The sequence below is a fragment of the Haliaeetus albicilla genome, chromosome 1 (assembly GCF_947461875.1).
Source record: "Haliaeetus albicilla chromosome 1, bHalAlb1.1, whole genome shotgun sequence".
In the NCBI taxonomy this organism is placed as follows: Eukaryota; Metazoa; Chordata; class Aves; order Accipitriformes; family Accipitridae; genus Haliaeetus; species Haliaeetus albicilla.
Window position 1 is genome coordinate 85,293,628 of NC_091483.1, and position 13,380 is coordinate 85,307,007.

Here is a 13,380-nt window from a genome sequence, read left to right on the forward strand (position 1 = left end):
TGGTAGCCCCCCACCCCGGACCGCTCCGGCTGCTGGGAGGGCAGGAGCCCCCGGCTGCGCTGCCCTTTCCCTGCCTGCACGGTACATCCTCAGGCTCCTCCCGAGCAGGCTTCACCTTGCCCCATGTTTGTCTCTCCCAGCCAAAGACAAAAGTGAGCGGATTTTCTCCATGGCCTTCGTGAAGCTGATGCGACCAGACGGCACCACGCTGCGTGATGGGGAGCATGACCTGGTTCTGTACAAGGTACGGGGGGGCAGGCAGCCCCCCCCTCGAAGCGGGGAGCCTGCAGGATGACAGCTCTCCTGGCAGTTGCCTGCGTGGGGCTGGGGTTCCAGTCCCTGCCGGAGCTGCCGCACTGGTGGCACGTACCCAAAGTCCCCCGGAGGGTTTCCAGTCCCTCCTGTCCTTTCTGTCCTTGATGGTGGGGGCTCCTGCCACGGCTCCCTGCACACAGTGTCTCTACTCTCTGCGCTGCTCCCTTGTGAATGACAAGTTTTGTTTAGAAAAAGGTAACTTAAATGTATCTGACTTGGGAGGGAACGTCCCCATGAAGATATTTGCTGCACTTTACCTGATTTCACCAGCGTTTTTCTGCCTAAAACTGCTTGGTTTTTCTTCTGAGAGAGCAGAGAGAGAATGTAAGGAGGGAAAATTCACTGTTCATTTGGAAAAAACGCAGTTGAGTGTGAAAAACCCCATGAACATGCTGCCCCTCCCTTGCCTTCGTGTCCCCTTCTTCCAGGCTGGGGCTGGCTGTGGCCAGGGGAGCGGGAGGTGCTGGTCCCTGCTGCAAGGGTGAGCTCAGGACTCTTCCTCTGTGTGTCAGTGCCACTTTAGTGTTCCTCGCCGGCAATGGAGCTCCAGCCTCCCCAAGAGGTGACCTTCCCACCTCAGCCCCTTGGCTGCTCTGGTATTTAACTGAAGTTTTCCCTAGTTTTCCCTGCTGTTCCTAGTGATGTGACCACAGTTACTCGAGGTAGACCCATCTCCCTTCCCAAGTCCTGCATCTTTTTGGGATGAGCAGATCTGTCTCCTGCCTGCTGTGGCAGCTGTGCTGCTGGCCTCAGCCAAAACTTCCCATGAGCTTGATGGAGGAGTTCCTCCTCTTCATCACCACATTTCCCTCTTAGCACCTCGATGCTGCTTCTGCAGCTACGTAATGTCCCAGCAGCAGAGGTGCCCCAGCAGACAGACTGCTGCCAGCGCACTGCTGTGCTCACCATCGTCCCATGTTGGAGGACTGTCCTGTGGATCTGATGTGGTGTCACCCTGGTGCGCTCCTGCCCTGTGCTCACGTAGCTGCCCCACTGGGGGCTGAGCTGCCCGTGTGCCCCTGCAGGTCTCTGCCATCCATCCGTCCGTCCTGTTCTGCCGTTACTGTTCCTCATCTATTGCTCTTGGGATGCCTGACCTCCCTCCCGCAGGGACCCCATGGTGCCCTGCCCTGCCCAGCTTGGGGACGGGGACAGAGCTGCACTTTTCTTCCCCAGCAGCTCCTACACATTTGAAATTGTTATCATGTCCCTCCTCCCTGTTCTTTACAGGCAAAATACCTAAATTCTTTAAATGCTGCTGTGGCCTGCAGAGCTGCAGACACAGTCCCTGGCTCTCTGGGGGACTGTCCCCTCCGCAGCCTGTTTGGTGGCAGGAGCACCAAGCACCTTTGAGACTTGCTGGTGCTGGCTGGCCCAGCGAGATGAAACCCTGCGCACCTCCCTCCTGGATGCATTTTCTCCTTAAAGGGTTGTTGCTGCCCTCGCTGAACCATCGCGTTCACCAGCATCCTCCGCCCCCGAGCAAGTGAAAGCCGGTGTGCTCTGCTTTGTCTTCTCCCTGGCTGACTCCTGCTCTTCCCGGCAAACACCGGGGCTTGATTCTGGGAGTCAGAAGCTATTTCATCTTTTTATCTTTGTTTGCCAGAGGAATGTGAATTATATGCTTTTAGCTCCTCAGACCTCTTGATCTCACGCTGGTCGAGAAATGTCTGAAATTAAGCCAGTTTACCCTGCAAGGGCTTAGCTGCCCTTGGAAGAAGTGCAGTGCCTCCTGCGAGTCAGCTGGCCGCTGTGGGTATGCTCAGTGGAGAGAAAAGCCAACAACAAACAATTTTGTGATCTTCATCTGACCTTCAGTAGGAGAAATTTTATTGTGCAAGGTTGCAGGCAGGGAAGGATAAATGCCCTGTTGCCAAGCTGTAAGCGTGCGCTGGTGAGCTTGTGGCAGCTTGGCTGCAGTCCATTGTGGTGTGTCTGGCCAGCTCTGGACACCCACCATGTCCCAGTCTTGCAAATGATCATGGAAGGATCATTTAGAAAGTCACCCCAGTGAGTGCTCCTAGGTGTAATGTCGTCTTAATTCTTAAGAGTAGGGGACACAAAGAAATAGGCTGTTTTGCCACCGTGGAGAGAGATGCCGGCGTGCCCACACTGGCACAAAACGTCCCATCGGGCCAGTGACAGTGATGCCATGGGACCGTGCCCACCACCTGGTTGGTGTCCTGCTGTGTGTCTGTCCCCATGGCAGTGCTCTGGCATGTGTTTCATTCCTGGCGTGCTGCTGCCCAGCTGCAGGCTCCTCTGTGTCACTGGCCTCCCCTCGTGCTTTTCTTCCTGCCAGTTCTTGTGTCCTCCCTGAGTGTCACCGGCCAGGATTCGGTGTCTCTCCCGGTCAGTTGCCCCAGTTGAGCATGTGTCCCTGAGGAGCCCGGCAGGGAGCAGCTTTCTTAGATGTTCTGTTTAAATTAATGTTGGGCGAGCCCGCTGCCTGCACAGAGCTCTGCACCGTGGGCAGCAATTCCCCTGGGCCAGCTCCCTCATCCCAGCGACTCCTGTGAGCCGGACTTTACCAAGCCATAAGGATGTTGTTAGGTGGGAGCCACCGTTCCCTGTGTGCGGCTCCGCTGGTCTCCTTGCCCTGCCCCATTCTGCACAGCAAAGTCCCCCTATGCAGGGGACTTGACGGGGGGGGTCAAGACCGAACCCACGGGCCAGCCCTGTCCCACGGTGCACTGCCCGGTGTGAGCCGTGCTCTGCCTTGCAGGGCGACAGCAGGAAGCTGGAGGATGCCAGCGCGTACCTGACCTTGCCCTCCATGAGGAACCTGTCCGAGCCGAAACTCCTGTCTGGCTCTTCCTTCCGCGTGAGCGGGGGCACATCAGGCTTAACTGTGTCGGCCCGGGACAGCTTCCAAATCTCGACGCTCGTCTGCTCCACGAAGCTGACCCAGAACGGTGAGTGCCGGCTCTCCGCGGGGGTGGCGGCGGGGCTGTGCTCCCACCCCACCGGTGCATTTCCACCTGCCAGACCGCTCTTCTCCCAGCGGCTGGCTCCCCAGCTGCTGTCTGCTTGCATGTGCCAGTTGCTGTGGGACACGGCACCGGTGCTGCTGCGGCAGCAGCGGGAGGCTGCGCCAGGGAATGGGGAAGGCTGGGTTCTGCCCACCAGAGCGGAGACATTTGTCCTCAGGCCAGGGAACAGGACCTGACCCACCCTCCTTCCTAAACCTGTGCAGCAAATACAACTTGTACCCATCTGTCCTGGGCCTGGCTGGGCAGGGAGCGGCTGTCGTCCCCTCAGGAGGGCACCGGGCTGCAGGCGGCTGGGTGATTTACTGCTCTGTGATTTACTGCTCTGTGTGAGAAGGCGAGAGCCGAGGGGCTGTGCGGGGCCCGGGGGCAGCTCGGCTGCTGCCCACCCTGGGGTGCTGTGCCAGCACAGGCCCCCTCCGGCACGGCACAGGTGGACTGGGGCTCACTCCCGTCACAGACAGCACTGGGACGGCATGCTGAAAATGCAGGGAGAGCGGGAACAGTCAGCCCTGAATTAGCGTTTTGAAGTGGTCAGGACAGCCAAGGCTAACGGCTGTTCCCAGGGTGGGTGCAGCCCAATGGGGCAGTGCCGTCCTGGGGGCTTCGGGGGGCTGCCGTCCCCTGGGGAGGAGTGGCTGTGAGCAGCAACGCCTGTGGCCAGGACAGTGCTGCCCTGCCTGCTGCCCCGGCAATCCGGGTTTGCTGTCCTTGCCCCATGGCACCACTGCCGCAGCACCCTGCGCCATGCTGCCCGCACCGCTCGGGTGGGATGTGGTTTGCTGCAGGCTCTGTTTGCATATTGCTGGGTCGATAGCTCTGGGCTGTAACTCGGAGAGTTTCTCATTTTTTTCTCTTTTTTTATTAAGGTTGTCTTTTGGCTTATCTGTCTCCTGAGCCCTCCTGACTTAGCAGCAGATTAGTTTTCCAAGGCGGAGGAATGAGAACAAACAATAACAGGCTGCAAGTGTTTCCAGGCACTCTCCCACCTTGGGGGTGCCGAGCCGCTGCCAGGGGCTGTGGGTAGTTAGCAGTTTCTTGGCTGGTGCAAACTCTTGCAGATGGTAATTAATCTGCTCTTGCCCCCGGGGGAGTAAGCCACTGCCTCCGAGCTGGGAGCTGGTGCAAGCTGCTGAGTGTTGCTGTTGAAGGCTCTGTGACCTTCTCTGGGCCCTTTGAAATCAGGGTGGGAATTGGGACTCCCTGTTTTTAAACCCCTGTCCTCAGCTAGTGTGGGCTTCCAGCCTGGGGCGCTTCGCACAGTTCATTGCAGGGCAGCCAAGAGCATACATGCCATCTCAGCACAGATGCATCTGCATTTGCAGATGGGATTTTGCCTTGTACAGAATGTTTTGGGAGGTGGCAGAACAAAGAGGTGTCGGTAACCTTGAGCGAGCGCTGGCGGTTATCAAACTGCTTCCCATGCCCCTCTGAAGGGAGTGGGGAGAGCGGGGCTGGCAGAAAGCAGCCAGGCACCGGCCCTGTGGGAAGGGAGAGCTGATGGGGCTTCGCGGCCCGAGTGCCCTCGCAGGCGTCCAGCTCGAGGGGAACATGGCACACATGCCTCCACTGTAATGGGGACAAGCAGCCCGTCCCTTTGCCGGGTCTCACCACACTGTGCTGCGTGGTGGTGCCGGTGCTCGGGCTGCTGCCACGTTTTCAGTGCATGTCTGCGTTGCTGCAGAAAGCCCTGCAGCAGCTGCCCGTCCCTGAGGGCGGGCGACGCGAACGCCTGGAGGTAACGTCTCCAACCGCCTGGAGAGTTAAACACTGCACAGGAGCACCGTCGGCCAGCGGGCTCCGTGCTCAGAGGGCGAGCAGCAGCGGTGCTCGGCCAGGGGAAGAGTGTGTGGGAAAGCTGGGTTCCTTCCTGTCCAGCAGCATCGCCTCTGCAAAGCTGGTGGATGGAAACGCTTCGTCCTGCTTTTGCTGAAGTGCAGTGACGCAGCTGGGGAAACCACAGCCCTGGCGCCGGGCTTGGGGCTTGGGGACCGCAGCCTCGCAGCTCGGGGGACTCGGTGCGCAGTGATTCATCGCTGCTGTGCTGATGGGGTCTGGGGCTGCTGCAGTTCAGCGTGAGCGGGGCTTGGGGCCATTGCTGTTCAGTTAATTCCCTTCCTGCAGCACAATTACAGCTTCTACTGTAACAACCTTCTGTTTAGCTGAGTTTTAGGCTTTTGTGGTACTGAAATCGGGAAGCTTTCTGTGCTGAGCAGCGGTTATACAGGGAGTCCGAGGTCAGCGGGGTCTTGGCTGCTTCTGGCAGCGCTGTGCTGACCACCAGCTGGTGCGGTGCCGAGGCCACACTCTGCACGCACCGCGGCAGCTCCCCGGGAGCAGCGCCGGCAGGTCGGCATATGGCCCCGTACGTGCTGAACGGCAGCGGTCAGCTCTGCTTGGTGCAGGAGAGGAGCTGTGGAGCAGCTGCTGCGGGCAGGCACGCGGCCGGGAGCACGGGGCAGGTGCCTGGGGTGGGCACCGGGGAGCCGCAAGGGCATGGGGGCCCTTGCCAGGTTCCAGTCCTGGCATGGTCTGGCCGGTGAAAGGCACGAGTGGAGGTAGGACGGTGACCCACAGCCCCTCTGGCTGAGATCCCTTCTCCGAAAGGTTCGCGGGCTTGTGGGGAAGATGCAGCTCCGGTGCCGAGTCCTGCTGCTTTGGGTCTCAGTTTCTCTCCCACGGGGATGTAAAGAGGACAGCAGCGCCTGCCTTTGCGGCTGCACGATGGAGCAGTGGGAGCTCAGGCATGACGGGCGCTCGCCCTGTGCTTCCCCCAGCAAGTGTCACCGCATCCCCCGGGATGGGGCCCCTCCAGCCCTGGGCAGTGAGGGTGGGACGGGGGAGCCTGGGGGGCTGGTAACATTCGGGTCTGGCAGCAAGTGAAGCCGTGCTGACTCTCCCCTTTCTCCCCCCCAGTCAACCTGCTGGGGCTGCTGAAGTGGCGCTCCAAGCCCAGCCTCCTCTCCGGGAACCTGCAAAAGCTGATGAACGTGGATGGAGGGGAGGTCATCAAGGTACAGCTGGCACATTCCCCAACCCCATGCCAGGATCTTCCCTCCCACCTCCTCCCTTCCCCGCTCCTGCACACACGTCTCCAGCCACAGCCCTAGGCGGCTGCTCTCTGCGGGGCAGAGGGATGTGAAAGCTCCCGGGGGCGGCAGTGTCGGCACCAGGGGTTTCCTGGGAGCCCGCCCGGGCGTGCTGAGAGCAGCTGCTGGAGCAGGGGGAGCCGCCCTGGGCTGGGGCTGGACTGGGTGCACTGGGAGCATCCTGCATGGTCTCAGCACGTCTTCCCTGGGGAGAAATGCTGCCTCTGCCTGTGGCGATTGCCCCGTCGGCCCTGGCAGCCCCAGTGGGCGGCTGGAGGGGCAGTGCCGGGCTGCCTGCCAAGGGACACGAGAAGCTGGGGAGTTGTGTCCTGGCAAAGGGCCGGATGCCCCAGGCCATGGATGGGCACAGGAGCTCTGTACCCAGGCAAATCGCTCTCTCACTCAGAGGTGGGTCTGGGACGATGCTGGGAGTTAACGCTCAAGCCCTCACAGTCCTCTTGTCCACGCCCAGTTTCTCCAGGACACATTGGATGCCTTGTTCTCCATCATGATGGAGAATTCGGACACAGATGTCTATGACACGCTTGTCTTTGATGCCTTGGTAAGCGGGACCTGCTTTCCTGTGTGCGCTGAGTGTGGGTCTGAGGCCCCTGGCGGTGCAGGATGGGCCCAGGTCAGACTGCAGTGGGTTTGAGATGGGGCTCACTGATCTGACCACACAAGCCATGCTCAGAGTCATGCAGCTTCTCTGGCTCTGCTGCAGTGCCTTGGGTTGGTAGAGCCCGGCTGACCTAGCACGGGGCAGGGCTGTGGCTCTGTGGGGACACTGTCCCTCCAGGGGACAATTGCAGCAAGATTCAAAGGCGCTTCTCCTACACTGAGACAAGGGTGACCCCAGTGATGGGACCGGGGAGGGTCGGGGTGGCTGCTGTGGGTCACCTAGGGTGAGTGATGGTGTGAGCTCTGTGCAAGGTGGCCATGAAGAGTCCTGTGGCTGCTGGGCTCGTGGCTCATTTTGGGCTTTCTGCCTCAGAGGTCTGCCCGTCCTGGCAGGCTGGGCGGGCATGCAGGGGGCTTTGGCGGCCCCAGCAGCCCCCACGAGGGGTCAATGCCACTCTGGCTGTGGCTGTGGGCACCCGGCTGTCCCCGGGCATCCTGCTGCCCACACTGAGCCGTACCCACTGCCCACTCCCTCCAGGTTTTCATCGTGGGGCTGGTGGCTGACAAGAAGTTCCAGCATTTCAACACTGTCCTGGAGGCCTACATCCGCCAGCACTTCAGTGCCACGCTTGCCTACAAGTGCGTACTTGGCGGCCGTGGTGCAGGGAGGGATGGGGCTGGGATGGCAGGCACGGAGAGGGACAGGGACGGAGTGTGGGGAGCACCTGGCAGGCAGCGTGGCATGGGTCAGTGGCAGCCCTGAAGGCTGCTCAGCCGCGGCCGGGAAGCCCGCCGAGCCCTGGCCACATGTGTCCCCATCCTGCAGGAAGCTGATCTCAGTGCTGACGCAGTACGTGGACCATGCAAGCCAGGGAGAGCCCTGCGAGCCACTCATGCGGACATTCAAGGCCTTGGAGTACATCTTCAAGTTCATTGTCCGCTCCCGGCACCTCTTTGCCCAGTAAGTACCGGTGATTACTTCCACTGCTCCAGGTGCCAGGCTCTGCTGGGCTGCTACACCAGCACCATGTGCTGGCAGCACTGCTGGAGCATCGGACCCTGGGGATGGGGTCTGTGTGAGGGAGGAAAGGAAAGGTCCCACAGGGGTCCCTGTCCTGCGGGAGCCGTCTTAGTGCCAACCATTGGAGCCATGTTGGTGCCAAACATTGGCCCTGGGGTTGCGGCACTGGCACCTTGACCTGCCTGGTGCTCGTGCTGGCTGCTTGGGTCGGTTGCAGCACCCAGTGGTGGCACTCGCAACACCCAGCATGCTGTGGTGTTGCCGTGTTGGCCAGTCCCCGGCCAGGCTCTCCTCCACCACCGTGCTTCCCCTCCCTGAGGTTTCCGGCAGTTTTCTGCTGTATGCCATCCTCCGGTTGCTGCTGCAGCGGTTGTGGTCTGGTGTGGGTGGCAGACAGTGCCGTCCATCTTGGGGTGGGAGAGTTCCTGTGGTGTGAGGGGCCGCGGCAGGATGGGTGCCATCACAGAAACCACTCTCTGGCCCACGAGTGGTGTTTCAGTGTTTGCAAAGTGTGTTGGCAGCAAGGCAGCGCGCCAACATTAGCGTGAAGGAAGCCTGTGGTTTGCTGTCCGTCAGGCTAATTGCCGCTGGTTCCTCCTGCGCGTGTGCTGATGGAGAGCCTCAGTGCGAGGTGCTGGTGAGATCAACTTTGGCACCGCAGCTGCAGGGTTGCCCATGAGCCCCAGGCTGGCACAGAGCCCATGCTCCATCTCTGTGCCATCAGGCCCTGCCCTGGCTCCCACGGCCACACGCTGTGGCATTGGGAAATGCCCAGCTCCTTTGTGTAAGGCTAATCCAAACAGCATGCGAACAAGGCCAGAGGGACCTGCAGTGACCTCCTGCCCAAGGCAGGGCTGGCTCTGCCCAAGCTGCTCCTGATGGGTGGGTTTTTCCAATGTGCACTTAAAACCTCCCACGGCAGAGACAGCAAAACTTCCCCAGGCAGCCTGCTCCCCTGCATAGCCAGCACTGTGGCTGGAAAGGTTTTCTGGCGTCCAGCCTCGCTCTTCCTGCTTATTCCCAGAGAGCTTCTGCCTGCCCAGCCCATGCTGTTCGGGAGCTTCTTAGTGGATTGGAGAGGGAAACGTTGCACTTACCCTCAGTGAGGCACACCTTACTATGGAGCACTGCTCTGCTCGTCTCAGGCCGTCTCAACCCTCAGCCTGTCGTCAGCCTCCATGCCACCCCCGTGGCATCTCCAGCTCTGCCGATGGCGTTGCCTGTGAGCCTCCCCGCTCGGCACTAACGCTGCTGTTAGCGGGTGCGGGTGGCAGTGGGTGTGGGTGGCAGCCGGTGTGGCGAAAGTGATTCGGGCAGCGGGGTCTGTGCAAGGACCACCCCAGCACATCAGTGACAGACACACGTTTGGCCTCGGACGGTTCCTATGAAGCACCTTCTACCTCTGCAACTCTGGTGGTGTGCATGGCTCCTGGGCTGCTCTCACACTTCAGCCAGTCACTGGGCTTTCAAATCATTTCTGATGCAAAGTGTGTAGTTGATCTTGGGCGTCCCTTGCGCTGCAGCAAAGCCAGAGGTGGCACGGTGCCAGCCCCAGGGCCTGGGGATGGGGTGCCCAAGCCAGCCCCCCTGCCTTGCCCTGGCTCAGCGGCTCATCGCCCCCCTCAGCACAAGCTCTAAAGGGAGAGAGAGACTTGTAAGTGACAGGACAAGGGGCAATGGTTTTAAGCTGAAGGAGGGTTGATGTAGACTGGACATAAGGAAGAAATTCTCTGCTGTGAGGGTGGTGAGGCACTGGACCAGGTTGCCCAGAGAAGCTGTCAATGCCCCATCCCTGTAAGTGTTGAAGGCCAGGTTGGATGGGGCTTTGGGCAACCTGGTCTAGTGGAAGGTGTCCCTGCCCGTGGCAGGAGGTTAGACCAGATGGTCTTTGAGGGACCCTTCTGACCCAAACCCTTCTGTGATCCTGTGATAAGCGGCGTAAGGGGCTGGGAGCCTTGATGGCTCCTTGTTGCCGGTGAGGATAAGGTCAAAGTTCCCCCGGGTACCTCCAGAGTCCTCCCAGGACCTGGTTTTGTTTGTTCCCTGTGGGCACGGGGTTCCCATCCTGATCTACGTGATGGGGCAAACAAGCCTCCCCAGGTCAGGCGTGGGTGAGCCCGGCTGTACTGCTGGGCTGAAGTGGAAAACTGAAAACATGACCAATTAGAGTTACGAGAAAAAACAAGTTACGTTCCTCTTTCATTCCAAGTACATGGCACCGAAAGATGAAGCGTCCCAAGGGAGCGGTGGGAGGTGAGGGCCCTCCGCATGCGGCATTGCAAGCCTGCACTGGGAAAGCAGCAGGGTTGCCCCATGCTGTGGGGCCGTGGTTCGGCAGGCGGGTGCTTTCCAGGGAGCAGAGCGGGAGCCCAGGGTCTGCCTCCTCCACCCAAAGTCCTGAGCGCTGTGCAGAGGTGCCAGAACGCGTGTCGGTGTCCCCGTTGGTGCTCTGTGCCCCGCTCGCGGTGAGGAGCTGTGTTGGGTTCCTGGCATCCACAGGGACTCTCAGACCTCACTTTGTCTTTGCCATCTCGCTTTGCTGTCTGCTGGGTGCTCCCCGCATAGCTCACACTGCAGAGTGGCCGGTCTGTCCAGCGTGCCGTCTGTCCTTCCTCACCCATCTCACCTGCCAGCCCTTCCCAGGGTCTCGTTCGTGGCCAGGCAGTTGCTCCAGGGCTCTGGGGTGCTCTAGTGTTAGACCGAAGTATTTACCTCCTCGTCATACGTGAAAATACAGAGCAAATTCCCCAGCTTATAGAACTTCTGGCAGAGAAAATTAATTATGTGGAGCATTTGCAAACAGCCCTGTGAATTAGTTCGCATTGGAATGAAGACATCCCTGAAGACATTTAGTGTTTTTATTCATCTTCCCTTTATCTTAGTGATCTGAACAGTGCAATAACATGGATTCCTCAGATCTTCTAAATACTTTAAATGGTGCTACAATTTGTACACAGCCTATAATTTGAAGAAATTAGATTGTAATTATAATAAGTTACTGCAGGTTGCTGTAGCTATTTGATTACGTGTACTACTGCTGGAATCGGATGAGGAGCTGACGTAGCTCATATGAGGATCCCAGGTTGCTGCGAGGATGATCGCAGTGGGGCCCGGCTGGCGTGGGGCAGGAGGTTCCTCGCCCAAGCCCCTTCAGCAGTTCTGCAGCCACTGCGTGGGGAAAGGGCTCCCTGATTCCCCTCCTCCTGCCTCAGGCAGGAGGTGTGGGAGCCAGTGGGCTGTGAAGGGGACAGATCCTGGCGCTGCCCATGGGAGTTCTGTGCCTAGAATGTGCTTTCCTGTGGGGACATGCCCCCAGCCTTCCCCCTGCAGGGAGACGCCATGCCACATCTCCAGCCGCGATCCCCTTCAGCACCCCATGCACTGTGCCAGGGCAGGAGGGGACCGGTGGAGCCCCCTGCAACCCCCCGTGCCCTTCCCGACATCGGGGACCTCTCCTGTCCCCTGCTGTGGTGACCCCAAGTCCCCTCGGAGCCACCCTGGCGCCCGTGTGGCTCCGGGGCCAGAGGAGCTGGGGCTTGGCGGCGGCGACGCCATCTCCCGCTCGCTGCTTCCTCCCTGCCGGTTCCTCTGGCTGCTTCTGCTTTTTGGCTGCCACTGAGGGCTGCGAAGTTTTCCTGAAAGTGCTTGTGATGGTCATCACGGGGATCGCCCCGCGTGGGGGGTTCCTCTCTCCCGCTGGCGCGGGGGGACGTGGGGTTGCTCACCCTCGCCGGCACCCCTTTGCAGCCGCCCACTTTGCAGCTCACGGGCCCCCTTGTCCAGCCTCGCTCAGGTCCCCCCTGTTCCTGCAGCCAGCCCCTGCTCTGGCAGCACCCGTGGGGTCTGCCACGGCCCCGCTCGACCCCTCTCCTGTCCCCGGGGAACCCAGCATCCCTGTAAGGACGGGCCCCTTAACCCCCCCCCCCCCCCATTCTAGCCAGTCACTTATGCTGATCATCCCCTCCTGCGGGGACTTTGCTGGGGTCCCTGTGGTCCCCAAAGGCTGTGGCAGCTGCTGGGCTTCTGCCGCGGTCTGAGCTGCAGGGGGTTCACAGGCGGAGCGTCCCTTCCCAAGAACCACGCCGACCCTTCCCAAGTAAATCACGTTCAGCACGGTTTGTATCGCAGTCCATACTGATTTGCTTAGTGAGTTGGTGGCTTGATAATATTTCCTGCCACTTTGCTGATGGTGCTCAGAGGATTTCTGTGACGCTCCTCAGGCTGGGTTCTGTGCCAGAGCCTGAAGCTGCAGAAACCGAGGCGGGAGTGTGCCCAGTGTCCCAGGAGGCATCAGGCTCAAGGACCAGGCTCCACCTGCCAGTTTTCCTGATTAAATCCTCCAAACCAATAGGTCCGTGTTAAAAAAAGATCATGCTGACCCACGTCTGCTGCAGCAATGCAAATCAGCTGTTATCTTGGCTTAAATGAGCTGCATGCTCCCGTCTGCTTTATACTGCTCTGGTTTGAGTCATTACGCACTTAAAAGTTCAGCAATCAGTGTTGACAATATATCTTATGATTGGTAAAATAGCATATTGTATTCACGCATGCCCTCTTTAAGACAAAATACAGAATTTTGTAGGCAAGAGTTTACGGTGGAGGTGATGTTGAAAATACATGTCGGTTGTGGGTAGATGCGTTAAAAAAAGGGACTGTGAAAATCTAACAAATCTCTCATAAATTAAGATCGTTGCATGGTATCGTTGCTGTGAGAGTAAAAGCTGCATGCGGACCTTCGTTTCCTTTTGCTTATTTTAACACATACAGACTTCTTTAAATTTCCTGGCCTCTGGTGGGGTTTTGGGCCACACAGAGCAGCTGGGCCAGGCTCCAGGGCTGCGGGATGGGGCTGCTGGAGGCTCCCACTGTTTGGTAACTTTTAACACGCCGGATGAGAGGGAGGGACCTTTCTTGAGTTAGTCTAAGCTCTGGTTTGACTTGGAAGTCGGTCAAGAGCTGTAAACCAGCCGCTGCTCAGCTGATGCATTTGTCTGAGCACATCTGAGATGCCTCAGGCAGATCAACAGGCTTGTTCCCGCTGCCAAACTTAGGATGTTTCATATGTTCCCTCGGGTTTGTTTACCAGATAGGAAAGATGAATTTGAACTATCTAACTGTAATTTTATAAAACAAAGCAGCAAAGTTTTTACAAAAACTAGACTCAGTAAAAATAGCTGGTAAGCAAAAAATGCAGATCTTGTTTGTTCTGCTGCTGTACGCACAATTAGAAACCAAAACACAATTAAAAACCAAACACATTTTGCTTGCCGTGGTGGCGGTCGGCGTGCAGGAGTCAGGTCGGGCTGGAAAATGCGGCTGTCTCCGCGGCCACGGGGAGATCAGC

At 58.9% G+C, this 13,380-nt stretch overlaps 1 protein-coding gene across 1 annotated transcript in view; it reads left to right on the top strand.

Moving 5' to 3' along the window:
• LOC104317265 (dedicator of cytokinesis protein 2-like) overlaps positions 1–13,380 on the top strand; it is an 82,452-nt gene that overhangs the window by 11,725 nt on the left and 57,347 nt on the right. The window contains exons 17-22 of the mRNA XM_069798399.1: positions 141–244; positions 3,041–3,230; positions 6,222–6,319; positions 6,867–6,956; positions 7,554–7,654; positions 7,842–7,976. Of these exons, the coding sequence (XP_069654500.1) occupies positions 141–244; positions 3,041–3,230; positions 6,222–6,319; positions 6,867–6,956; positions 7,554–7,654; positions 7,842–7,976 (718 nt within the window). The remainder of the gene's footprint in view (positions 1–140; positions 245–3,040; positions 3,231–6,221; positions 6,320–6,866; positions 6,957–7,553; positions 7,655–7,841; positions 7,977–13,380) is intronic.